The sequence below is a fragment of the Myotis myotis genome, unplaced genomic scaffold, assembly GCF_014108235.1.
Source record: "Myotis myotis isolate mMyoMyo1 unplaced genomic scaffold, mMyoMyo1.p scaffold_m19_p_15, whole genome shotgun sequence".
Classification (NCBI taxonomy): domain Eukaryota; kingdom Metazoa; phylum Chordata; class Mammalia; order Chiroptera; family Vespertilionidae; genus Myotis; species Myotis myotis.
Window position 1 is genome coordinate 43,824,446 of NW_023416319.1, and position 26,007 is coordinate 43,850,452.

The window sequence follows — 26,007 nt, forward strand, 5'->3', positions numbered from 1 at the left end:
TCTTGGTTTCATCCAACCACGTCACTGTCATCTACTTGTTCCTGATTATAAAAGGACTGAAGCCACATCACGAGCAATTTGGGCAACAGAAAAGAAGGGGGAAAAATCCATAATGCTATCACTCTTGCCAGTCTTTTCTTAAACAATTTAAAAGTGTCATTATAAGCTATATACAAGTTTATGCTTTACTTTGAAAAGAAATAGTATTTTGATTTTTATTCTGGTTATCAACATAATGCATCATCTAGCTGAAATATGCAGGACATACAGGAAAAGGTATAAAATAAAAGTTTCCTAAATTCCTATCGCCCAGTGAGGTTATTATTAACACGTCAGTGGGTTTCCTTCCAGTTCATTTTCTATCCACCTGCCATATACTGAATATGATCTATAAACACATTGTTTTTTTTAAAAAAACAAATGTAGATAGTAGAGTATGTACTGCTTTACACCCCACGTAATATAAAGCATCTCTGTCATTGTATCACATCTCGGTCATAACTGTCATGACAATTAGTAGCTTTATAATGGTCTATTATGGGTTTCCCATCATTCCTTAGTCATTACCTACTGGCTTTTGAGATCATCTCCACTCTTTTCACAGCTACAAATCACGTCACACTGAACATCTTCTCGCTTTCAGTTTTTTCCACATTTTGAATTATCTCTTTAGGATAAATTCCCAGAAGTAGACGTAAAGGGTAAACAAGGCAGGCACACTTTTATCGTTTCTGACACGCAGACTGCTTTACAAAAGGTCATCCTGACTTTTCACTAACTCGAAGAGTCAGAAATGGCACTTTGTTCTGACTTGCATTTCTCTGATATTAGTGAGGCTAAACCTAAACACCCATATGGGAGCCACTTCGTCCTCCTCTTCAGACAGATTGTCAGTTCATCTTCTCTGACCATGATCTGCTGGGTTTTAGGGAGGGTTCTGATTTGTTAGAGAAATCTCTTTTGTATAAAAATAACATTAACTCTTCCCATCACACCTGCTGTGCTGGTTTCCCCCAGCAGGTCTGTTGCTGGCCTTTTAATTTGGGTTGGCCATCCTCTTCGCAAACACTTGCAGCATCTCAGCCTCTGGGGTCCCACCACTATGTCCAAAGTCTTTCCTCAAGAGTCAGACTCATTTACTGGGCACATCAGGTCAGACGCTGGCTGGGTTCCCCCCGTTTTCATTCAGAGCAGTTTAGTGATTCTGTCCCCCGAGTTCTCATCCTCCCGTGTTCCTGGAAGGTACGTTGTTGCATACCCGTTCTTTCCCCACCTCCTGTTCGTCCTGCATTTCCTTTGCTGAGTCCTCTTCTTTTCCAGCCCCTTAATAACAGACAACCCCCAAGTTCTGTCTTTACCGGACTCTTAATCCTTCATAGATTCACATGGGGGAAGGGGAAGTATGATTAAAATTCAGACTCTACCTCCCACCCAGGGCTTTCTGAATCTGGATTCTAGGTTACCCTGGAATTTGTAGTCTTAATTAGCTCCTTAGGCTAATCTTACATGGCCACACCTGCCGGTCATCCATCGGGCCAGCATCTAGGGCAGTGATGGCGAACCTGTGACACGCGTGTCAGAGGTGACACGCGAACTCATTTTTTTGGTTGATTTTTCTTTGTTAAATGGCATTTAAATATATAAAATAAATATCAAAAAATTTCTATATGTGACACGGCACCAGAGTTAAGTTAGGGTTTTTCAAAATGCTGACACGCAGAGCTCAAAAGGTTCGCCATCACTGATCTAGGAAGTTCTGCTTGAAATGTGCCCCTTAATGACTCTTTGATTCACCCTCTCACCGCCATCTCAGCCGTCACTGCTTTATTGCAGCTCCTATTTGGCGCACTCGCTGTTTGCTTCAGCCAGACACAAGGTACTCAAGTTCCCAGAATCATCGTGCTGCCCAAACTCGTGTACCTCCACACGTGCTGTTCCCTCTGTTTGGAATATTCTTCTTCCTTCTCCTCTCCTTAACCTGGCAAAATCCAGGGAATCCTTCAAACTCAGTTCATGGGCTGTCTCCTCCAGAAAGTTTTCCTGTTCTGGCCCCGCTCCTGCAGTCCTATGCACACCCCCTCACGGACCTCGCCAGGCCGCACCAGGACTGGTGGCTTCCCTGTCTCCCCCACCGCGAGCACTTCAAGGGGGGACTATGTTGCTGCTCCCCAACTCCCGAGGCACAGACCTGGCTGAGTGGGCGGAGTGGTGATGCACTCATGCGAGTCCCCATTTGCACGTCCAGTGCGGCCCTCCTCCCCCAGTCTTGCCAGCCCCTTAAAGACCTCTCCACCCAGATCCCCGCCGCCTCGAAATCTCAAGGTGGTCAAAACAACCTTCTCTTCCCTCCCCTGGGCCTCCCGTCCCACTACCCCATTTCTAGCAGAGGCACCACCAATTCTTTCAACATTCCAGAACTTTTACGTTATCTTTGACGGGTCCTTTTTTAACCCTCCCCGCACCTCATCCTTTGACACATCTCTAAGCAGAACTAACATCTCATCAGACCCCAGCACCCATGGGCACAGCTAGACCCACTGCCCACAGGCAACCCCTGTTCTGATGGTTGGGTCTAATCACCTTTTCTTCACCCTGCACCCAGACTGTAACAAATCCTGGTCGATACCTTTGTGTCTGGCTTTTACACTCTTCTATTTGTCCTTAACACCCTCAGCCACGTCTTTAAAAAAAAAACATCCCGCTCACTGTAGCTTCCTTCTCCGTGGCCTTCAGCGTTTCCTGTGGTCTGTCATAGCCCTGCAATTCCTCTGCCCAACCAGACCAACCCAGCTGTAGCTCTGACATCCCTGAGCCACACACCCCAAGTTCCAGGTGGGCAGGACCATAAAAACATTTCCTGTTGCTCTGATGTTATAGAATACATTCTCATTTCAAAGGAAATACTAAAGAACAAAAGGTGTGTTCCCTACCCTGTCCTCGCCTCTAATCCCACTCCCTAGAGGCAATTGCTGACTTGGTTCCAAGAAGCTTTTCCTAGAAGCTTCTTAAACAGAACCATCTCGGGTAGGACCCAGTACCACAGGCCATTCCGTGCTGGGCTGGTTCCAGGTGTGTCTGTTTTCCTCTTTAACTACCTGGCCGCTTCCTAAAGCCAGAAGACAGCATCACCTCTTTCTAAAGCATCAGCTTCTACACGCTTGGGTGCTCCTAGAACTGAGTGCAGCCCTGGGCCAGATAGGTACTTATTACACACTCCCTAAAGGTTGATTGATCCTAGCTATTCCCCCAAACAGAGATATGCAACATCTCTCTCCGACTACATCTGCCACCTTTCCTATCTTGGTTCCACCCATCCAGCTCATGTCCTCATAACGGGAAGGGGGCAGCGGTCAACCCCAGCACCATGTCAGCAGCCGTGCACAGAGCCCGAGCTCCGCTCCCTGGGGCAGGAGTACACAGCAGCAAGCACGCAGAGAATGAGAGGAGGAGGAAGGTGGGCGGGCGAGGAAATGGGGCACACGTGTATATCTCAGCTGGGGACAGAGGATCCTGGGGAAAGGCGTAGCTTAAACGTTTGCTGGGATTTAAAGGTTTGGATAATTTCAGTTTGAAATTCTCCGTGGTGTAAACTGATAGGCTTCAAGATAGCATGAACTCCCATCTCATGCCCTGTCCCCAGCCCTTTCCGACCCCAAGGCATCTACAGGACAAGGCATCTACAGGACACCTTGGGCCCTGTGAGGACCCCCAGCCACCTCTCCTCCACTTTGGCCAAGCAGCCACTCACTCTAGGGGTTCCCGCTGGCCCCTGCAGGCCCCTAGTCCCTCCTCTTTCCCTGGCCCCACAGGAAAGCTCCCTTTTCCTAACGGGAAAAGCTGTGCATACCATGTCCCTTGCCTGCTTCTGAGGGGCCTACGCCCTGATAAAGTTTAAGACACTTTCACTTAGAGGTAGCTGAGCTGGGTCCCAGAAGTGCTTCGAGGTAAGGAAAGACCAAAAGGATTATGGCTTCAGGCAAACTTTGCTTTCATTTGATAAAAAAGGGTTTGTGCTTCAGAAAGAACAAGAAAGAAAAAAAATTAACCAAAATGACTTTAAAAAAAACCAGAGAGTCAAAAGCCCTGCAAATGAGGCACCTGTCTGGAAGTCAAGTTCAGGATTCAGCTTTAGTCAAACCATCGTTTGGATCGGTTCCCCGGAGTCTTTTGGATCAGCTAGGCTCAGGAGAAACACACCTGCCTTCTGCCCTCTCAGGCCAGGGGAACCTGCTGTTCCGAGCACACAGGTTTCTGGTTTAAAGCAGAAAAGCAAGGACAGGAAGGGTCCCAGGAAAAGGGGGGAATAAGGGGCCAAGAATCCCCATCAATGGCTGCAGGAGAGAGAGGCCGGTCTCCGGCTACAAGGGTGGAGACACCTACCTTGACGCCGCCGTCCGACTTCTTGTTCAATAGGCTTTTGGCAGCTGTGAAAACAAAGAGGAAAATCAAGTCTCTCGCGTTGCACCCTGTCTTCAACCTGACGCCTGGCAGCTGGATCCACAGAGACTGCTGTGTCTGCAAAGGGGGCCGGAGTCTCCGGAAACCCCCGGGAGCAGAGCACTGCCTGGCAGCCCCAAAGCACGAAGGACATCTCAAGCAGCATCAGACCCTCGGGGTGGGACCCCAGGGTCTCCTCTGCCATGGAAGACGGCTCGGCAGAAACAGGGACACACTGTGCTTAGGAGGAGAAACCACATTCAGTACCGAGCCGCCCGGGGCGCTGGGCACTCTGCCTCCGACAGCTTCCACCCGGGCCCGGAGCAGAGCGCCAGGGTGAAAGGTGAGGGCTCCGCCCCTAGGTGCCACGGAGATTCTCAGGATGGCCAAGCCGGAAGGATGCAAGACATCTGAGTGTTCTCGAGAAACGGGAGTGTCACAGTTCACGAAGGAGATCAGACGTGAGGACAGACAGACACAGACACAGAGACCAGGACCACCTACAGGAGGGTTCTGCCGGGGGGGTGAAGCCTTGACGGAGCAGGTCCTTACCAGGTTTACTGGGTCCTGTCTGCCACCCTTTCCCGCGTCCACTCTCTGAGCCCACCGGGCAGAAGGACCGGGCAGAAGGACAAGGCATTAAACAGAGTCCAGCCAGCACAGGGCGGTGCTCAAGCTGATGAGCTCTGTGCAGGATGGCTGGGAGCAGACAGGAGATGGGAGAGTCTGGGAGGCACAGGGAGATGGAATCAGCTCAACTGTCTGATCCCCTGGACTTCGCTGGGTTTGCATCTTAGTTCTACCACTTGCTCGCTGTGTGACCTGGAGGGAGGTGCTGAACCCATCTGAGCCTCAGCTTTTTTCAACCCACAAAATGGGGTGAAACAGGGCCTGGGTCACAGGACAGTGATGGGATCCCAAGGGATCATGCAGGAAAAGCACTAAGCAGAGTGCTTGGCACATAGCAAGTACTCGGCCAGTGTTAGCTGCTGCCACCCGTGCCTGCAGGTGGTCATTCAGCCCACACTGAGTCCCACCTCTCTACACTGAGAACAGGGGTCCTTCCATCACAAGAATTCTGACCCCCCAAAATGGCCTTTGGCCCAACCTCCCTCTAGTCATGATGGGGTGATTCGAAAGTTACGTTTTTAACGTATTTACTACGAGGCCTGACCACCTACTATATTATATGGTTTACATACATCAGAATTCTTAACTCCGGCTACCCATTAGAATCAGTTGGGGAGCTTTAAAAAAAATGCTTACATAAGACTACCCCATGCCCTAGGGATTCTGATTTTTTTTGGTCTGGGGTGGAGTCCCAGCATGGGTATTTTTTTACAAGCTGTCTGTCATGTACAGGCAGGGTTGAGAGCCTTCAACATATATGATCATAATCACCACCATGATATTTGTTAGCCCCACCGGAGAGATGAGAAAACTAAGGCTGGGAGAGCGGATGTAGCTTGCTCAGGGTGTGGCAGGGCTAGGATCCAAACCCAGGACGCTGTCTCCACAGCAGCACTCTCTAGCCTTGCAGACCGAAGGCCTGAAATGCCAGGCTTCACCATTTCGAGGGGCGTGGCTTCCTCTGTGGGGTCTCCAACAGGGCCTTGAAGCCCAGTCCTCCGGCCCGCACAGGGAGGCCAGGCTAAAGCCCCCTGCTGCCCCGCTCCATGTCCCCAGGCTATTGCCTCCTGAGAGTTGGCAAGCGCCCAGCATGCATGGCTGGTTAGGGGGCTCCGTAACACCAATGCGCTCGCAGATGCCAAGTTAGGTGGTCCATCGGCATGCCCATCTCAGCCCGCAAGCATGGGACTCGCCTCCCTGGTGAGTGGGCCTGGCATGCTGGCCCTCCTGGTGGGGTGGCAGGGAGCCGAGGCAGGCGGTCGGTCGGGGAGGACTCATGCCACGTACCTTGCCCGGCCAGGCCGGCGGCGCTCGCGGCAGGCGAGGCGGGGGCGGAGCTCTGCCTGCCAACTGAGGGGATACAGTCTCTCAGTGCACAGAGCTGCCGCAAAGCCACGGGCCAGTCCGCAGGAGCATGCCCAGCGAGGAGCCCGCTGGCCGCCCGCGCACAGCAGGGTCCGGGCGGCGTGGCCAAGCCAGCCGAGCTGGGGGAGCGAAGGCGCCGGGGGAGGCCGAGGAGCAGGTGCAGCCAGCCCGGCAGCAGTCTGGGGACCTGAGAGGACTGGGCTCAGCCGGGGCGCAGGGAACGCCACGGCTCCCCTCCGGGGGAACGGCCCCAGCACGTGTCCTGTGACCACCTCGGGCGAGGGTCTGGCTACAGGGAGGAGCCTGGCTGGTGAGAGGCTGTGAGGACACTGAGCCCCACTTCCCAACCTTTCTCCCCAGGGGGCCATTTTCAGAGAGCCCCACGCACAGGGCAGCCCGCTCCTCTGGCCGCTTTCTGGACGGTGGAGAGACGAGCACTCAGGGCCCGGGAAGGTCACGGACGTCCCACATCCCTGGCTCCTTAGAGACGGGCTGCTCTCCCTCTCAGGCAGGGAGCCAGAGGGGCAGCTTTTCACACCCTGTGTTCCTCAGGGTTCCGAGGGTGAAGATGCCAAGAAGCGAGGCCCAGACAGAAAGCCCACGCTGCCCAAGCAATCCACAGCAGGAGCCCTGATTTTGCCACCAGCCAACCCGCTAGGGCAGTGGTCGGCAAACCGCGGCTCGCGAGCCACATGCGGCTCTTTGGCCCCTTGAGTGTGGCTCTTCCACAAAATACCACGTGCGGGCGCGCACGTACAGTGCGATTGAAACTTCGTGGCCCATGCGCAGAAGTCGGCATTTTGTGGAAGAGCCACACTCAAGGGGCCAAAGAGCCGCATGTGGCTCGCGAGCCGCAGTTTGTCAACCACTGCGCTAGGGTTCCGGGCTACGCTACGCCCTGTCTGGGATCTACTCAGAACACAGCCAGACACACTGGTGACCTTCCTTCTGGATTCCACCTGCACACCCCTTTCTGCAGGCTCCTGAGACGGGCCCTGTCCTCACCTGCCCAGAGGCGGGGCAGGAAGGTCATCTGAGCCTTGCAGTGTCTTAGCTGTCGGTCTCCTCTGGCCCAGGGCGAAGGGAACGCAAAGGCCGGAGGAGGCCGGGCAGCGAGGGCAGGCGGCGCTTTAGGGCTTAGCGGAGGTGCTTTGTTCTAACAGAGACCGACCTCCCGAGACCAGGCCACCGGTTTCCTGGAAAGAGGCAGAGGCCCAAGGCCACGGGGCCGGGCACATGCTACTGATTTCCCAGCGGCCGGTCTTCACATTCCTTCCACTCAGAGAGAGAACGGATCACCGTTCTAGGGGCAATGCAGAAACGCCCTTGAGTGTCCTACAAAAGGCTCTTAAACCAAGAACGTAGACACTGTGAGGAATGAGCAGCAGCACTGGGGGCACGAGGTGGGACTTGCCCTCCTGCGAGTGGTGGACTTCCCCTCGTGGTGTCCCCAACACAGGGACAAGGGGACGGCCTGGGGGACACTCTTGGCTCACTCTCCAGTCCTGACCCTCCAGGGCCCTGTGGCTCTTACTTGGGCTACGGCTCTGGAGGCCCCATGTCCGCGCCCTGTGGCTTCCTCAGAGCCAGGGGTTCAGGTTGCCCGGAACCAACACGGATGATCCCACCAGGACTCAGGCTCGAGGGAGCAACCTCTGCCCAGAGTGGCTGCTGTGCCAGCCTCCCCGCCCACCCTCTCCATGGCAGTGCAGAAGGAAAGCAAGGGAGCGGATCCTGTTGTAGGACTGAGAGCAGGGCGTCTTGAACCAAAGCAGTGGGTCCGGGGGTCAGGGGGAGGGGAGAGCATGGAAAAGGGCAAGCAGAGAAGAGGACTTCTGTCTTCAGGGAGTCCTGACATGAATCTTTTTCTCACAGAAAAGCCACTGTGCTTCCCAGCTGAGGGCAAACAATGACGGGGTGGGGCTGGGGGCTGGGTGGGGAGGAGGCGGAGTGTCTTGCATCTTAAAAAGAAATGTCAAGTGTGATTTACAAAGCACTGGTCCCAACTTCCCTCATTCCTCATGCAAATTTAAGCAAGTGCCTCCCCCTCTGCCCTGCTGGTCTTTGTTTCTTCACTTTCACAGCTAATATCGCAGAGAACATTTTAAGCACCGTTGCTGAAAAGGCTCACGCATCTGGAGTAATGTCCACCAGTCACCTCTACTTGGACACAATGGAGTAGAGAGCATCCCAAAATCTGCAAATTACTGGTGGCGACTGAGCAGCCTCCCTGCCTCTCATCTCGGCCTCCCCCGGCACATCCTCCAACACCCTAGAGATGGGCTAAAATCTTCAGAGTGCTGCCAGTTCTTCAGAGAATGAAATCAGAATTCCCAGGGACCAGGTAAGTGGGAGGCCGGGCAGGCTGCTCCCTGGGTGGTTCCAGGAACAGAGCTCATAAACCCAAATCCGAGGAAAGCCCCTGGATACCAGGTCCCAGGGCCCAGCAGCAGCAGCAGGGTCCTCGTCATCTTGGTCCAGGGGTGGCCGAGACACCAGCACTAGGACGGCAGCACATGGCAACGCCCTGTTCTGACCCACTCACCTCAGTGGAATCAGAGTGCCCGGCTGGGAAAACATACCTGAGAAGTTCCTGGAGACAAGCATGGTCGTGAGGATGGCACCCTGTGGAAAGAAGAGGGTCCTGTGAACCCAACCGGACCCCGGAAGAGGGGTGCCTGGTCCCAGGCAGAGGGCAGCTGCTGGCTGGAGCCTGAAGACATCAGGTCTCTCAGGACCTCCTCCAGGTGCAGCTTTCACAGCTCAGCTCCTGCCGGGAGGAGAGCTTCCTTCTGTGATGGGGCAGGGGGTACACTGTCAGAGGTACGGTTTCAGGGCGCCGGGGGCCCGGAAGGCAAGACTCACCTTCAGTTTTCTCCGGGCATTGAACTTGCGCAAGCACTCCACCGTCTCCTGACGATGCATCATGGAGGCCACCGTGGACCGTTGCTGGAAGCCAGACAGACATGCCCGTGAGTCCCCAGCGAGATTCTCTGCCCCTCACCCTAGTCCCTGCGCTGACGGCCATGCACTCAAGCCACCCTACAGGCGCTCAGAAGAGAAAATGAGGTCACGGGCATGAAAACGGCTTTTAGAACAAAAGCACGACCCAGAACTCAAGGTTAGGGAAGGACAAGAATCTGACCACGAGACACCGCGCTCCGTGAGGAGGGGGCCCGAGGAGCACGCTCATCCTCTGCGAAGCGGAGGCGAAGGACGGGGAGTTCCTGCGTGCTGTGACCCTCGTGCCCGCCGCCTGCAGCAGCTGTGACTGAGCAGCGACCGAGTCCCCGACTCGAGCAGTGACAACAGCCCGGGGTCCTGCCCTCGACAGAGAACGCTGGTTCCTCCCAAGAAACTCCTCTTAACGTGCCCCCGACAAGGGCCTAAACGAAGCTGTGATCTCAGGAGCTCTTTATCATTCTGGAAGGAAGTTTTCTTCACCGTCTTAGTGCTAACTTCCTTCCCCCTTACACAGGGGCCGCGGGACATGATACGCACTCTCAGGTGACTCGGGGTCAGCGGCACAAGCATCGGTTACCACACAGCACAGACCGGCCATGTCCTCGCAGCCACCGAGACAGACAGGACAGTGGAGGGTGGGGCCTGCCACACGACCCCCAGGACACCCTACTTCCCCTATTCCCGAGAGCCCAGTTTCAGCTACTCGCGACCTCCCTTTGCTGCTGCTGTCTTGGCCAGCCTGCCAGAAAAAGACATCCTACCACATGCCGCCTGGAGCCCACAACCCACGGGGCCACTCGGCCGTCTCTCCCCCATCCCCGGGCTGCTCCCTTTCCTGGTTCCCAGAGCAACTCCCCCAACCTCCTCTCGCATTCCACCTCTGCCTCCAGAGTGTCAACTTCCGCACCAAGAGGAAGGACGGCTCATCAAGAAAGAACCTCAAGTTCAACACCCCCCACCCTCAGGCTGACTGTCACCCACCTGCACCTCATCTGGGTCTCAGCAGCAGCATCCATCCCGCAAGTCCAGCGCTGACCCCTCCCCCTGGGCTTGGAGCTATCCAGGCCTTTGCTTCCTCAATCAGCTAATATTTTTAACCCCTTACTCCAGATTATATTCTTCTCTACAATCTATATATTGTAGTCAAGCCTCTCCTTAAACAAAAATTTTAAAACTCCCCTAACCCAGTGGTCGGCAAACTGCAGCTCGCGAGCCACATGCGGCTCTTTGGCCCCTTGAGTGTGGCTCTTCCACAAAATACCACGTGCAGGCGCACACATACAGTGCGATTGAAACTTCATGGCCCATGCGCAGGAGTCGGTATTTTGTGGAAGAGCCACACTCAAGGGGCCAAAGAGCCGCATGTGGCTCTCGAGCCGCGGTTTGCCGAACACGGCGGCCTAACCCAGGGGTTCTCAAACTTTTTAAACAGGGGGCCAGTTCACTGTCCCTCAGACCGTTGGAGGGCCGGACTATAGTTTAAAAAAAAACTATGAACAAATTCCTACGCACACTGCACATATCTTATTTTGAAGTAAAAAAACAAAACAGGAACAAATACAATATTTGTATTTGCATGTGGCCCGCGGGCCGTAGTTTGAGGACCCCTGGCCTAACCCATCTGTCTTTTCTAAGTAGTACCACTTCTTTCTCCCTTCAGCCCCATTCGCTCTTCACCTCACAGAAAACAGGCTACACAGGTCTACCCCACTCCCCTGCCTCCATCAGCAACACAATGAAACAATGGCCTCTAATCGGTCAGAACCAATGGATTCTTTTCTGTCTTTACTGGACTCTCTAGAGCAGCGGTTGCCAACCAGTGGTCTGTGAGGTCTGAAAGGTTGGCGACCGCTGCTCTAAAGCGTGTGATTACAGACACTCCCTTACTAAAACCTCCTGTTTCTTAGGGTCTCCTGCTCCTGCTCCTGCTCCTCCTCCTACACGGCAGTTCTCATTCTCGGTCCCTTTGCAGGCTCCTCTAACTCCGGCGCGACATGCCGTGTTCAGTGGCCATCTCTTCTCTTATACAAGCCCACAGTGAAAAGTCAACTAGCAAAGAAGCAACCCCACCCATTTCCACAGCCTCAACAGCACCTATACAAAAACGACTACAACCTGCATTTCCAACTTTTCACTTTTCACTTTTCCAGTCTCTGGAACCGTGTTTCTAACCACCCTCGGAACGTCGCCAGCCGGAGGCCCTCGAACACCGTACTCATATGTGCAAAACTAAAATCAGCGTATTTTCTCACAAACTGGCTTCTCTCCTGGGTTTCTTCTGGGTCAGTGAATGGTACCACCCTCCATCAGTTATCAACTCAACACCTGGCAGCCCCAGAGAGCCCTCTCTCTTCTCCCCAAATCCAACTAGTTACTCAATTCTTTCGATGCTTTCGGTCTCCCAAATATCTCAAAGTTGTCCTCTTCTTGCCACACTGCCCACTGTATCATTATCCTTAGCCGAGACCTCACCTGGCTTTGTCGAGACAATGACAAGCGTCCTGAGCTCTCTGCCCCCAGCCTCTTTCCTTTTCCATCCATTTTCTACACAGCCTCCAAAGTGGTTTTTCTTAATTACAAATGGTTCCCCATGTTTTCAGAATAAAATCTAAACTCCTTAGGCAGAAACCTGTATGGGCTTCATTCTCTTGCAAACTAACATTCCTTAAACCCACTACAATTCCCTGTGGCCTCTCACCCTGGCCCAAGCTAACCTGTCTGCAGGTTATCATCCCGAGGAACTCCTGGTCACCTCCTCCATGCAGCCCTCAGTAATCCTACCTCCCTCAGAGACTGCAGGTGCACCTAAGCACTCAGTAGATTCTTTTATGTACTTGTCACATCACAGAGTGGTTGTGTATTTGAGTGCCCGTCTCCCTGGATAATCTTTGCGATCTTTGGGGGAGGGACCATGCCTCATTCATCTTCGTATCTCCAGCACCCACATGGTGACCAGCACCCAAGAGGCAATCAGAAAACACAGGAATAATAAATAAATGCATTACGGCTGTCAGATGGCCTAGCTGTAGCAAACCCTCTGCTTTGCTTGAACCGATGATTTCAGCTTGCTAGGACTGTGTGTGGAAACGAGAGTATGCGCACCCACACTGAGAGGCCCCAGGGCTCTCCTAGGGTGAGCTTTATGACTGAATTCAGGGTGCTCTTTTTAATTGTTCAGAGCCCCCCTTTGTTACTGCTGAGTCTTGGTTACATTTCCATTAGAGTTTGTATGAGAGCTAAAGTCGGAATATGCACCGTAAGTTTGGCAATTCACTTTGGGCTGTGCCAGCTGCTTTCTCTCATCAACTACCTAGAACAGCGGTTCTCAACCTTGGCTGCACATTAGAATCACCTGGGAATCTTTTTAAAATCCTGATTTCTGGGCCTCATCCTCCGGAAATTCTGTTTCTTTGTTACTAATGTTGTGGCCCCACCCCATAACAAAGAAACAGAATTTCGGAAGGATGAGGCCCAGAAATCAGGATTTTAAAAAGATTCCCAGGTGATTCTAATGTGCAGCCAAGGTTGAGAACCACTGACCTAGAGTCTGCAGAAAAGCCCTCGTTCAAGATCAGAACCAACTCACACCTGACAAGTGAATGGGAGAGAGACGGACAGAGGCCAATTAGCCCCATATGCCTCCCTGAATCCCTCCAAGCTCCGGGCCCCTCCCTCTCTGCTGAGTCCTTGCTCAGGGCCCAGAATAATTATCCTCTGCTCGTTAATAAAAAGGGTGAGGAGGGTGCGAGGGCACACTGATCTCCTCCATCCTGGGTGAAGACACTTACGCAGACCCATGGGTGCTTGAGAGCCTGGTCGGCTGTGATACGTTTTGCGGGGTTTATGGTCAGCATCTGGTTGATCAGGTTCTTGGCTTCAGGGGTCACCGTGTCCCACTCTGGTGATGGGAACTGAGGAGCAGAAGGGGCAGGAGGGATATGAAATTGGTAAGCCTCACACCCTGAAAGGTAGGCTCTATCTTCATCAGAGGGGTAGTGTGTGCTACCTAAAGCTGCCCGGGAAGGAGTTAGGGAAGCCCTGGGGTATCCCAGCACCTGTGTCAGCACAGGAAGCCAGCAATCATGGTTAGAATACGAGCTCAGAGCAGGAAAGAGACTCCAACATCTTCTGGTTCAACCCTGCCTATCTACTGGGAGGAAGCAGTGATTCAGCAACGTGCCCCAGGCCCCACCGCAGCGGAGGAAGTGCCAGACTCCTTGTCCCTGTGTTAGACGGCACACCACCCCTCCATGCACAAGGGTTTCAGCGGGCTCCTTGGTTTTACAGACACCAAGAAGGCTGCAAAAAAGTCACTCCCTGGGACAGTGGGTGGCAAGAATGGAGACCTGTATGCCAGTCCCTGAGTCCTCCAAGCCCCCCGCCCCCTCCTGGCACCCTGCCCCCTCCCTTGGAAGAGACCACGGGGTAGGAACAAATGGGTCCTTACATCATAGGCTCCGGCCTTGATCTGCTGATACAGCTTGTGTTGATCCTCATCCCAGAAGGGGGGGTATCCCACCAGGAGTATATACAGGATGACTCCTACGAGACAGAACACAGGTCACTGGGGTGAGTCGCTCTCTTTGCTGAGGAAAACCCACACAGGACTCAGAGCCACCCAGAGAGTCAAGGGCCACAGCAGAGGTAGAAGTGGATCCTGGTCAACGATGCCGGGCCTCCAGCCCTTCCTGCTATGCTTCACTCCCCATGACATCAAGCCACGCCAGGGATTTCTTGAGGCACAGCACATCCTCTAAGGCAGCGGTTCTCAACCTGTGGGTCGCGACCCCTTTGGGAGTCGAACGACCCTTTCACAGGGGTCGCCTAAGACCATCGGAAAACACATATATAATTACATATTGTTTTTGTGATTAATCACTATGCTTTAATTATGTTCAATTTGTAACAATGAAATTGGGGGTCACCACAACATGAGGAACTGTATTAATCCTTTCCGGTCCAACGTCCAGCAATAAGAACATTAAAAAGTTCAACATTCAATCCCGTCAATTAATTTGGACCAGACTGTTTGAATTCCAAAAATAACATTGGACCGCAAAGGGTTAGAGGATCTCAGCATTAGGAAGGTTGAGAACCACTGCTCTAAGGCGTGGGCAAATCCCTCTTCAAGGAGATGTAATAGAACGGAAAGTACTTGGGACCAGGGCGTGGTGGGAACGGCCATCCCGGGGGCACTGGAGCACACGCCGTGATTTCACATGTACCAGACACTTGTGGGCCCCGCGGAGAAGAGCAATGCCTCTCTCTCGCCCTCGCTCCGAGCCAGGGGCCCTTAGCACCGAGAAGCTGTGCGTGTGGAATGGGCTTACCGCAGGCCCAGATATCCACAGGTTTTCCATAGGGATCTTTCCTCAAGACCTCAGGGGACAAGTAACCCGGGGTGCCAGCAAAACCTGCAGCAGGAGAGAGGGAGGAGGCACGCTGAACCCACCTTCTCTCTCACTGGATCCACATCAGCCATCTTCCCCGAGTCCCTTCTCACTTCTGCTGCTTTTTGCTACCCAAGCTCCCAGGACATGGGCAGCAAGAGGTGACAGGCTGGGCTTCTTGTAGTGCCCGGAATCTCAATCAGAGGGCAAGTCCATGTGCCTACCAGGAACTTGCGTCCTCCCCAGAGGCAGCAAGAACACAGTGCTGACAACAGCCAGGCTCACTGCACTGAGTCATGTAGGGCCAGCGGGGAGCTCTACACCCTCCCTCTCCTCCAGTCCCTGAGGAGGCCAGGACCATTAAGGGTCTGGCTGCTAGTTCTGGAGGAGGAAGGCAGATCAGGAAGAGGAGGAAGGGCGGGGGCTGCATTCCAGGAAGACGGGGTCACTCTTACCAAACCAAGCCTGCTGCTCTCCCTGGACTTCGATGGCCAGGCCAAAGTCGGCCAGCTTGACTGCGGCACCCTTGCATTTACTTGCCAGCAGCAGGTTCTCAGGCTGCGTAAGGAAAAAGACAGAACCTTGTGAGGCACCTACCCCTCGGCCCAGAGGGAGCCCAGTTTGGGTGGGCCCGCGTAGTACCGCCATCCGGCACCAGGTGGCGACAACACTTCACAAGCAGGAAGCGAATGGGGAGCCGGAGGAGTACCTTCAGGTCCCTGTGGACGATGTCGTGCTGGTGGATGTGGTTAACGCTCTCCAGAATCTGATGTATACAGTGGCTGCAAAAGCAGAAGGAAAAGAAATGTCGGCGAGAGTTTAAACCACCTCATTCACAGCCACACGCTGTGGACTGAAGCATGTAAAACCTGTAGCACGGGTTCACAGAGCTGGGTCACGGGCTCACAGAGCATCACTGAACAGTAAAGACATAACCTTGGGCTGTGGACATCATCTCGCTCAAGCGATTTTACAGAAGGAGAAACGGAGTCCCAGGCAGATTAAGTGGATTGTCCAGAGTCTCCCGATAGATAACCGCCAAGGAGCAACTAGAACAGCGTCCACCATGCCTCCTGAGACTGAAGGTCCAACGCAACCCAGTTTGTTTCCAAGGTATTGGAGACACCCCAGACCCCTGGGAAGGGAAACCTCTTCCTCTTCTCTTTCCCCCTCTCGTAACTCTGTCCTAGGAGAAGAGGCCTGTGGTGGCAACTTGGGAAGGAGAGTCCACTTAACCCAAGTTGTTTTGGGGTAGGTACACGCATGTTCATTTAAACACTGACTGGGTACCTAGAGGCACCACACAGGCTATAAAGATGAGTAAGGCTCAGTGCCTGCCCTGAGGTTTGTCATCTGGCAGGGGAGATCAAACCAGTACAGAGACACCTTTAAGAAACAATTTCCCTCCAAGGGGTCCACAGCACCTAAGTATATAGTGTGACCTCAAACCATACATAAATGTTATACTAGATGCAAAATATAGAAAAGCGAGACAAATAAAACTCGGATCATGAGCGCTTATAGGTTAAAAATGGTCTGTACGGTTTTCTTTATGAAGGCCCATAGGACCTGACTGCCTCCCATTTATAGTCGAACCTCGTTTCTCAAAAATCTCCCGTCTCGAACAATTCGGTTCTTGACCAAGTTGTCATAGGAAAAATGTCTCAGTTGTGGAACCAAACTCTGGGTTTTGGAATTGACAACCCTTTCAAGCTGATACCTCAGCATGACAAAAAAACATATCTTAAGCAACAAGCAAAGGAGAGAATGCTTTTGTGGCTGGGGAAGGCAAAGATTAGCACATTTTAAAACATAAAGAGGCCATCAAGAGTACCAAGGTGGCACAGTGGTTGAGCAATGATCTATGAATCAGGAGCTCACAGTTCGATTCCGGTCAGGGCCCATGCCCAGATTGTGGGCTTGATCCCCAGTGGGGGGCGTGCAGGAGGCAGCTGATCAATTATTCTCTCTCATCACTGATGTTTCTACCCCTCTCTCCCTCTTCCTTCCTCTCTGAAATCAATAAAAATATTAAACACACACACAAACACACACACACACAACCCAGGGAATCATTTGGGGGTCCGGAATGGATTTTAAAAAAAGGATTAATTTAATTTACATTATTTCTAATGGGAAAAAAATGATTGGTTTCCGAACCAATCGTTTCTTGAACAGCCTTCTGGAATGAATGAAGTTCGAGAACCGAGGTTCCACTGTATCTGCTTTTCACTTTTGAGAAAAATTCAGCCTTAACTTCCATTCAGGTTTACGGTCTTGTCCCATCCCCAATGGTCCATGGATCAGCGAGAAAAAGCTGACACTAAGACTTCCTAAGAATGAGCCTTCCTAGCACCGTGGGACCACATTATCCAACCAAAAGGCTGGTCATCAATGCATCCTTTGGATTGATTTATGACAAAAGGGGGAAGTGTGGACAAAAAAGGGACCACCTACTAAACCTGACAAGTTCAGGGGAGGCCTGCGTGGCAGCTTTACAAACTCAGAGACCAAAAGTAACCACATAGGATGATCTGAAACGAAAACTTTCTAAACTAAAAGCAGTTCATGGAGGGTAGCTGTGTCCTAAGGCAGTATTTTTCCCTAACAAAGGTCAAGCTTCACCTTAACTGAGCCGGTCATCTTTTTGCATCTAAAATAACATACCTGACTACATAGCCTTGGATATCAAAACAATCGCTCCCCTCTCCCCCACCCCACTTCTCAAAGCACAGTCACCCCCCCAGAGCACCACAAATTCCTTCATTGTTATTATCATGTCAACTATACCCACAAATGTAAAAGAAGGATGTGTCTGTTTGGTTTACTTTTTATCCAACCCCAGAGATTTCCTCCTCTGGTTTCTCCTACCTCCCTAATCTATCACCAATGGATTTCAATGTAACCCCCTTTCGGCTTGCTCTTAGACTCTGATGTATAACGTAAGTGGTAAAACTGCCATTTTCTAGAGCATTTTCTCAACCAGTTGAGATTCTGCTTCCTGGCAATTGTCAGTTTTGCTCAAATACACTCATAAAAAAAAAAATTTTAACAAACAAAACAGAGTGGCTAAAGGAGCATTTCTGATCATGATTTTGCTAAGAAAAAGACAAACTAAGAGTCACAGTCATGCTGATTCTTGAATGAGGCTGCCCAACTCCCAACCATTCTGCCCCACTTACAGTCAAACTCCTGGCAGAGTGTCGACAGTCTAGAGCGGCGATGAAAACTGGGGGACAATTCTGCCACCCAAGGGGCATCTGGCAATGCCTGGAGACATTTCTGGTTGTCACAACTGAGGGGTTGGCTGCGACTGGCATCTAGTGGGTAGAGGCCAGGGATGCTTCTAAATCTCTACAACCTACAGGAGGGCGCCTCACAACAACAAAATAATCACCTGGCCCGCTCAGCTGGCGTGGCTCAGCGGTTGAGAGTTGACCTATGAACCAGGAGGTCACGGTTCCATTCCCAGTCAGGGCACAGGCCTGGGTCGCGGGCTCGATCCCCAGTAGGGGGCCTGGAGGCTGATCAATGACTCTCTATCATCACTGATGTTTCTTTTGGCCCTTTAATTGCTTTTATTACTCAAAGAAAGCTTCATTTTTAAATTTATTTAGCTTTCTGGCTCTGTGCTTGTGCCTTCAATACTTTCACAGCGATTTTCTGCTCCCCAGTAAGGAAAGCATGCGTGATCCTGTCACAGACACACTTGGCACACATGGACCCACCAGAGGCCCTTCTGACACGCTTCGTCGTTTTAGACGAGCTCATTAGAACCTCAGGTCTCACAGCACGAACTCCGCGAAGTCGGCCTGGGCACACGCCACGTGGAGATGTTGGTGCTTTCCTAACCTTCTTGGTATCAAGGCAAACAATTCTATTGCCAGGGGTTCGGGACAGCCTTGTTTTGTTAAAGGCTGCATTTTAGGACAGCCTCCAACGGTATGCCCAACGCTGGGCCACGGAGAATGGCCGAAGTCACCATCCCCAGAAGAGGAAAAGGAAAGCGCTTGCGAGTTCCGCACCACTGATGTTTCTGTCTCTCTCCCCCTCTCCCTTCCCCTCTGAAAGCAATAAAAACATATATATATATAAAAATCTAGCCCCAAGGTTGAGGTTGAAGAAACATGGCTGAGAGAACGGAGCCCCCGCCAGCAGTGCTACCAGGCATACGGAACAGGCTTGTAGGGTCTGGGAGTGCTGGGCTGGTGACCCGGACTTACGACTCCTTCCTTAAAATCTGACACTGGGGCTTCCACCAGAGCCAAAGGGGCTTATGAGGCTCCTGGGGGCTCAGGCCGCCCTACAGGACACAGCCCAAGAGGAGGCCAAAAAGACTGTAAGGCTGAGCTGAAGAGGCGAGTCTCCACAGAAATGTATAATTAGAACAGAGCCCGGCTAGCAGGGAGAGCCTTCTGGCCAAAAATGGCAAAAGTGCGAAGTGTCCCAGCAGAGCCAGGCCAAGCCCACTGGTACAGTCATCCCCCCAAGCTCTCCCTCCTCCCCGCCAGCTCCCTGAGCAATCACCACCTCCTCCCGCCCCACGGCCTGGTCCTCCCCTGCTGGCACTGGAATTCATCTCCCCACTTGAGAATTCTTCCCGAGGCTGAAGCATCTGAAGTTGATCAGCAAACAATGGCCTCTCCTGAGTTGAGAATTTGTGAGGAAGCTGCGCTCCTGCCCCTCCAGAGGCAGCTAGAGCTGCCACATGTGCCAGATAAGCTACAGGCAGGATGATCAAAACCAGGTTGTACGGACATCACCCTCTGAGCAAACTAGGGGCTGGGGGAGGAGCCGGGCGGGAAAGGCAGGCCAAACAAGCGCCCAGAGCTGTGGTGTGGGAGGAATCTGCTGTGTCACAGAAAGGAGCTGCCAGGGCTTCCACACGGGGCTTGGGGCTGTGAGGTGGGGCTTGGGGCTGTGAGGTGTGGCCGAGAACGGTCCTCGGGCCTGAGGAGTCCATCGGGGCTGGCCATGGTGGGCCAAGCTGAAGTCTCGCAGAAAGGCTCCTGGCTGGATTACTAACCCTTTGGGACAGAAACCACATTTCTCCATCTCTGGGTCACCCCCAGGATGCTTTATACACAGTAGAAATTGTCAAAGGAAAGAAAAGGGACAGGGACAACCCTTGGGCATGCCTGCAAGTACATGGGAGTGCAAAGGAAAGGTATTGGGGGTGATGGAGATGGAGGCTTGTAAGCGCTTTGGAAAAAATCCGGTCTGCAAGTGTTGAATTTTTAGCTTTTTGTATCACCCACAAAATGCACCCGAGTCCAGCTCTACAGAGTGTTTGTCCAGACAAGAGCTCTCTGATCTTCCCCAAACACTCTTCAAGTAGACACAGTGCCTGGTCCCCTACGATGGCCACGATTCACGCTTGAACGACAGGGTCCCCGTCTCACCTGGCATCAGCTTCACTGTAGTATTCTCTGGCCACGATGTCTTCAAACAGCTCTCCGCCAGTAACACTGCAACCAACAGACAAAGAGGATGAGAGGAGGCAGGTTAGTCAACCAGCCCTAGCATCCAACAGGCAGCAAGTCATACTGTAGAACAGCTTTTAAAGAAGCCCTAACTCTGTATGTGCGTTCCATCCGAGAGCCCAGAACACACCCAGCCCTTCGATGACATGGGGCTTCTCCTCGGGGTACCATGGGCCTTCCCTTCCTCCTGCACATTTGCTTTCCTAACCTACAGATATAGCTAATCCTCTGGCAAAGATGACTCTACCGGGATCGAGGAGAAAATAATCGACCTACTCAGAAAGGCATCGTTTTGAGACCAACATAAACACTAAGATGCAGCTGCCCAAAAAGAACAGACCTACTCCTTGAAGCTGAAGAATGATGAGACTAAGGACAGAGAACCCAACCCTGGAAATACCAAAGAGGCACTTCCGGAGGTGAAGAGCCACTGCTAAGATATTAAACTACAACCAAGTGGAGGAGAGACCAATTAGAGCCCCGTTTCCCACTAGCAAAAGCTACCTACGAATTCTCAGAATTTCTCAGGTCATGCAAAGAGCTGTATTCTATTTCTCCACGAAGGACCACACTCCGAGAAACAAGAAAAAAGCAGCTGCACGAGACGAGCTGCTGAACAGAAATGCGACAGCAATGGCCGTTCTGGAGAGACCCCGAGCGAGCAGAGACCCCTCAGCAACACACCGCGACCAGCGGGAGCTCAAAATCAAATCCTTCCCTTCGGGCAGAGCTCAGGCCTGGCTCAGGCCTTTCCCGAGCCTTCCTGCGGAACCAGCTGAAGGAAAGGCCCCGCGTCCTCAGAAAGTGCACTTACAGGTCGAACACGAGGTAGTGAAACCCTTCTTCAGAAATGCTGTCGTGGAGGCGCACTGCAAGAGAGGAGACGGGACAGACGTTAACAGAGGGAACTGCAGATCCTATTCCTTCCTCCCCGGGAACCCCGCGCCCGCCGCCCCTCCTGCCAGCCTCGCCCCTCCTGCCAGCCTCGCCTCGCCCCTCCTGCCAGCCTCGCCCCTCCTGCCAGCCTCGCAGGGCTCTCTCCGGAAGGAGCGAGCGCGGCGTGCCCAGTGCTCCCCCATCCAAGGTGATGCAGTCTCGGCGCGGAGACACCCAGGCCCCAGGTTCAGCGCCCTGGTCACCACCTCAGACAAGCTTCGCAGCTAAGAAGACGCAACTAAGAAGATGGAGAAAAGCAGGGACCGTCGGAGGGGCTGGTCTGAGAGAAGCTGGTCCTGGAATAGGATGAGTGACAATGTGAGGCTCAGTGAGGGGCACCAGGCTTACGGGGGGGGGGGGGGGGGTGCAAAGAATGGCAAGGTGGGAGAGCCCAGAGCCCTTTCAGAGGAGTCAAGGGAGAAGTGGGAGAGGGAGATCCCAGCAGGAAGGCATGTGGAGCGAAGATGATGATGGTGAGCATGGGAGGCAATCCGCGAAGGCAACAAAAACCATTACATTAAGTGCTTATTATGCGCAGGCCTTCTGTAAGCCCTCGGCATACACCACTTATGCTACAGGCATCTACTGAGTGCCTACTCTGTGCCAGACCCTGTGCTAGGGGGTTTAGGTTTAGGAAGGACAACGTGCCTGCCTTCAAGGAGTTTATTATTTCTGACGACCATCGTAAGATGAGTATTACTCCTATTCTACAGATGAGGACACAGTAGGTTCAGGAACATATAATAACATGAGGTCGGGGCTTGAATCTGCAACCAAGGTATGTACCCTGGAATGGAATCAAACCTAGGACCTTTCAGTCCACAGGCTGATGCTCTATCCACTGAGCCAGACTGGCTAGGGCAGGAACATACAATATCTTGCCAAAGGCCAAAGATATGGTGGGCTAAGACGTGAATCCAGCTCTATCTGTCTCCAAAGACCCGTCTACACCACTGTTTCCTATAAGACAGGCGGAGTGGCCTACACACCCAGGCAACAAAATAACGGAGCCCGGGAGAGAGACCATTCACGAATGTACCTACAACAGCATCGACGGGTCTGGGAGGCCATTGCGTGGAGCCGACTATGGCAACCCACCAATTGCAAGAGAAGGCTGGTGAGCAGAATCCCTTCCCACTCCCCGCCTCCAGAGCTCTTGGGCAGAAAACCAACCTAATGTCTGAGTTCTCTACAAGCTTCTGCCCACAGAGCCACCCTCTGGGTTAAATGCCAAGCTCCGAGCATCATTCTAATGCAAACACAGCTCCACGCTTTGGCTGACGGTCTGGCTGTTCCTGTCCCTTCCCTCACCTGAACTCTCTGGATGGGAAACCTCTGTTCCAAAGAGTTCCCTGTCTGACCTTCGCTCCAACCCTCGGCAGTTTCAGGAGCACCTCACAGAGCACTTCAGGAATGGCCCGACACCGAGCCAACCAGTGAAGTTCTCGGACACAGAAAAACCACCTTTTCTCTTCCCCAAACGACAGCTTCCATTTCTGGTGTCAGAGCAGTTTATCAGGGCTGAGGTGCTTCCTTCCATCCCCTCCCCACCGAAGCGGGACCAGCCAGAACCTAAAATCCAGGCACTAAGCCATCGCTAGGGCGCCATGGTTCCCCTCGCTTGACACACAAGGGCTCAGGCCTGCCAGGTTTGAACCAGGGCCTAAGGACTGTTTACACTTCTTACTGCTTACCTTATTTGATCGGATCTGGTTACTCAACCCCAAATTCCACCCCAAACTCAGTATTTCTGTGATTTACCACTGGGACCAGAGGCAGCAGTACTTCCCAACCCGGTCTCTCCTGTCCTCGGGCAAACAGGAGCCCGCTTCTCTAGCCCACAGGTGACAGAAGGAAGGGGCGCAGCCAGGCGCGGGTGCCTCCCCGCCCCACTCACCCAGGCGCTCACAGGAGCCCCCAAGCCCTGCCGCCGCCTCCTCACTGCGCTCCTCTGGGCTCAGTCAGTGCTGCGTGCTGGGTCCTGCTGCAGCTGCTGCTCCCTCGCTTCCAAAAGGACTTTCCATTTAATTAGAAATTTGCTATTAAAAAGCATTAAAGTGTGTAATACAAATAATCCCCTGGAAATCAGCTGTCCCAGAAGCCAAAAACCAGCTTTGTTAGGGAGGTGACTAACAGCAGCTGGACGGCCAGCTCACAGGACAGCAGGCTCCATGCTGACCACCACGCCCCGGGAGTCCTGCCGCCCAGCCAGCCTGCCCGGACCCTCCCCCCACCGCACCCCCCGCACAGCACAGCAGGGCTGAGAGCAGGGCGGGCACCCGGGCCTATGCCCAGACAGGGAGTCACTGGCACTTGCCCTTCTCCGTGAGGCCACACACAGAGCCCAGGTGGGAGGAAGGAGAAGCCGCAGCGGAAGACTCACCCTCCCAGGCCACCCAGCCCAGAGAAGGGCTCCGGTGAGGGTGCCGGCGGGTGTGGAAGGCCCGTGTCTGAACGAGACTGCTATCGTTTTGGATGCTTGGTTTCCATTTGTAAAGAAAATTAAAAGGGAAATGAGAACAAGGGAGAAACGCGACTGCACCTCTCTAAGTGCCCACCGAGCGGATTCCTCCTAATGATCCAAATGGTAACAACCAACACGTGAGCTGCTTCGATGCCTGGGCACTGTGCCAAGTGCTTTACCCCCGGGTTTTACTGACCTCTCACACTAACTCTGGGGGACAGGAACTTCTGCTCACCCCCAACCAACAGGAGAGGAAACTGAGGCTCCAAAGAAACCCCCTCAAGGTCATGCCAAGTGGCAGAACTGAGACTCGAAGCCAAAACCAACGGGCATCAGACCCTTGATATTGTCACCTTCTCCATCCTCTTAGGCACAGGAGCTCCAACCTGTCCCCACTAGCCCTGGCCATTCTGATTCGCTCATCAGCGTCCATTCGGCACCTTCTCTGAAGCAGGCGTGGCCGTACATGCCACGGACCCAGCTGTGAAGACAAGAAACCTGGCCCTGCCACCGAGAGCTTCCAGGGGAGTGGGGAAGACAGCCTTTAAACCAGCACTTACCCCAGAATGGAACTGAGCACGACAGCGCGGAGGGCCATGAGGCAGAAGGAAAGTGCGTGCAATGAAATAACCCGACACCCCGCCCATCCACAGTGGCGAGAGGGCAGGAAGGCCCAGGAGGGCCAGACACGTCTACAGACAGGAAGAGCGGGGAAAGGACTGTAGTGTTCATGACAGGGCAGTGATAAGCCTAATTATTGTTCTTTACAAACGGTGGAAGGAAGAACAGGCCAAAAACCACTCAGATACTCTTACTTGATATGTTTCATATCTTCAAGGACTGACAAAGCCACAACCCAAATATTGTGGCTATTTCCAATTCTTTAAAAACCACCCAACTGCCCTGGCTTGTGTGTCCAGTGGTTAGAGTCGGCCCACACACCGAAGGGTCCCAGGTTCGATTCCCAGTCAAGGGCACGTGCCTGGGTTGTATGTTGAATCCCCGATCCCTGCCCCCTCCTGGGGATGGGCTGTGTGTGGGAGGCAACCATTGGCTAAGTCTCTTTCACATCAGTGTTTCTCTCCTTCCCTCCCAGCCTCTCTTCCACTCTCTAAAAATCAATGGAAACAATATTCTCAGGTGAGAATTAACAAAAAAAAACAAATACAAAAAAGACACACCCAACAATATGCCATATTTTAACTAACAAACCGTGGTCAGAAAGTACTGGAAAAGTGTCACTCTTAACACCCACAGCAAGAAACACAGTCGGAAGGAGGTCCTGTGACTGGGGGCTCAGGGGGAGCCTGAGGCTGCCCCCAGGAGTGGTGGGTAGGGATTTAGAGCTGTTCAGTCACGATTCAACATTTCCTTCATTTTCTTTGCTACTATTTTTGCTGCACTTACTGGTAGCTGCATGGGCCCTGAGCCCAAGGCAGCCGGGCTTAAATACCTGCGAACCGAGTTGGGGCTGGAGTCTGGGAGAGATCATCCCTGGCAGTTAGAATGTGTTTTCATCTCCTTTTATTTCCTAGGCCTCCTTTGCTCGCCGAACCCTCCCAACTCCACAAAGAGGCACGAATGACAACACGGAGGCACAGGCGGGCTGAATAATGTGCCGAAAAACATCACAGCTACTAACCAGCAAATCCCCCATTCAAACCCGGACTTGACGCCAAAGCCACAGACCTTTGCGTTTCCATGGAGATGGTCCACAGACCAGCACCGTGAGCATCACCTGGAGACAAGGAAGCTCAGGGCCACCCCAGACCTCCTGAATCAGATCTGATTTTAACATGATCCCTAGGAGATCCATGGGCACAAAGAAGTTTGAGAAGTGCTGCTCTAAAACCACAGGGCTGGGCTGGGAGGGACACTGCCGGGGCCGCTCAGCACGAAGGAAGACGGAGTCTATTCATCAGAGGAATTTAGAGCAGGGAGCAGGCAGATCATAGGCGGAACACACTCCATTCAAACTAGCCGGTTAGCACTCCTGCAGTCTCCCCGTCTCAACTCCACACCCCGGCCACTCTCCTGGGGCTGGTTTTGGTTCTGCAGTACACCTCATCACCAACAGGCTTAAAAAAATTAACAGACTATTTTTTAGAGCGATTGGGTTCACAGATAAACCAAGCAGACCGTGCACAGGGCTCCCACATACCCTCTGTCCCCACATATGCACAGCCTCCCCCACTCTCCACATCCCCCACCGGAGCGGCACATTCGTTATAACTGATGAGCCTACAATGACACGCCATGATCAGCCAGAGTCCATAGTCTACATTAGGGTTCCCTCTTCCGACAGGCTTTTAACTCCTGGGACAGAGCAGATAAAGTT

At 52.9% G+C, this 26,007-nt stretch overlaps 1 protein-coding gene and 1 pseudogene across 22 annotated transcripts in view; both read right to left on the reverse strand.

Annotated features, from left to right (window-relative positions):
* CAMK2G (calcium/calmodulin dependent protein kinase II gamma) overlaps window positions 1–26,007 on the reverse strand; it is a 59,192-nt gene that overhangs the window by 16,955 nt on the left and 16,230 nt on the right. For 12 of the 22 annotated variants that reach the window (XM_036337146.1, XM_036337144.1, XM_036337160.1 and 9 more), the window contains 11 exons: window positions 21,084–21,138; window positions 20,189–20,254; window positions 15,496–15,568; window positions 15,242–15,344; window positions 14,727–14,810; window positions 13,844–13,938; window positions 13,185–13,307; window positions 9,298–9,381; window positions 9,015–9,057; window positions 6,355–6,417; window positions 4,381–4,424 (listed from right to left, as the gene is read on the reverse strand). In XM_036337146.1, the coding sequence (XP_036193039.1) occupies window positions 4,381–4,424; window positions 6,355–6,417; window positions 9,015–9,057; window positions 9,298–9,381; window positions 13,185–13,307; window positions 13,844–13,938; window positions 14,727–14,810; window positions 15,242–15,344; window positions 15,496–15,568; window positions 20,189–20,254; window positions 21,084–21,138 (833 nt within the window). The remainder of the gene's footprint in view (window positions 1–4,380; window positions 4,425–6,354; window positions 6,418–9,014; window positions 9,058–9,297; window positions 9,382–13,184; window positions 13,308–13,843; window positions 13,939–14,726; window positions 14,811–15,241; window positions 15,345–15,495; window positions 15,569–20,188; window positions 20,255–21,083; window positions 21,139–26,007) is intronic. The other 10 variants (XM_036337163.1, XM_036337153.1, XM_036337156.1 and 7 more) reach the window with 1 other exon arrangement.
* LOC118670286 lies at window positions 18,396–18,764 on the reverse strand (annotated as a pseudogene).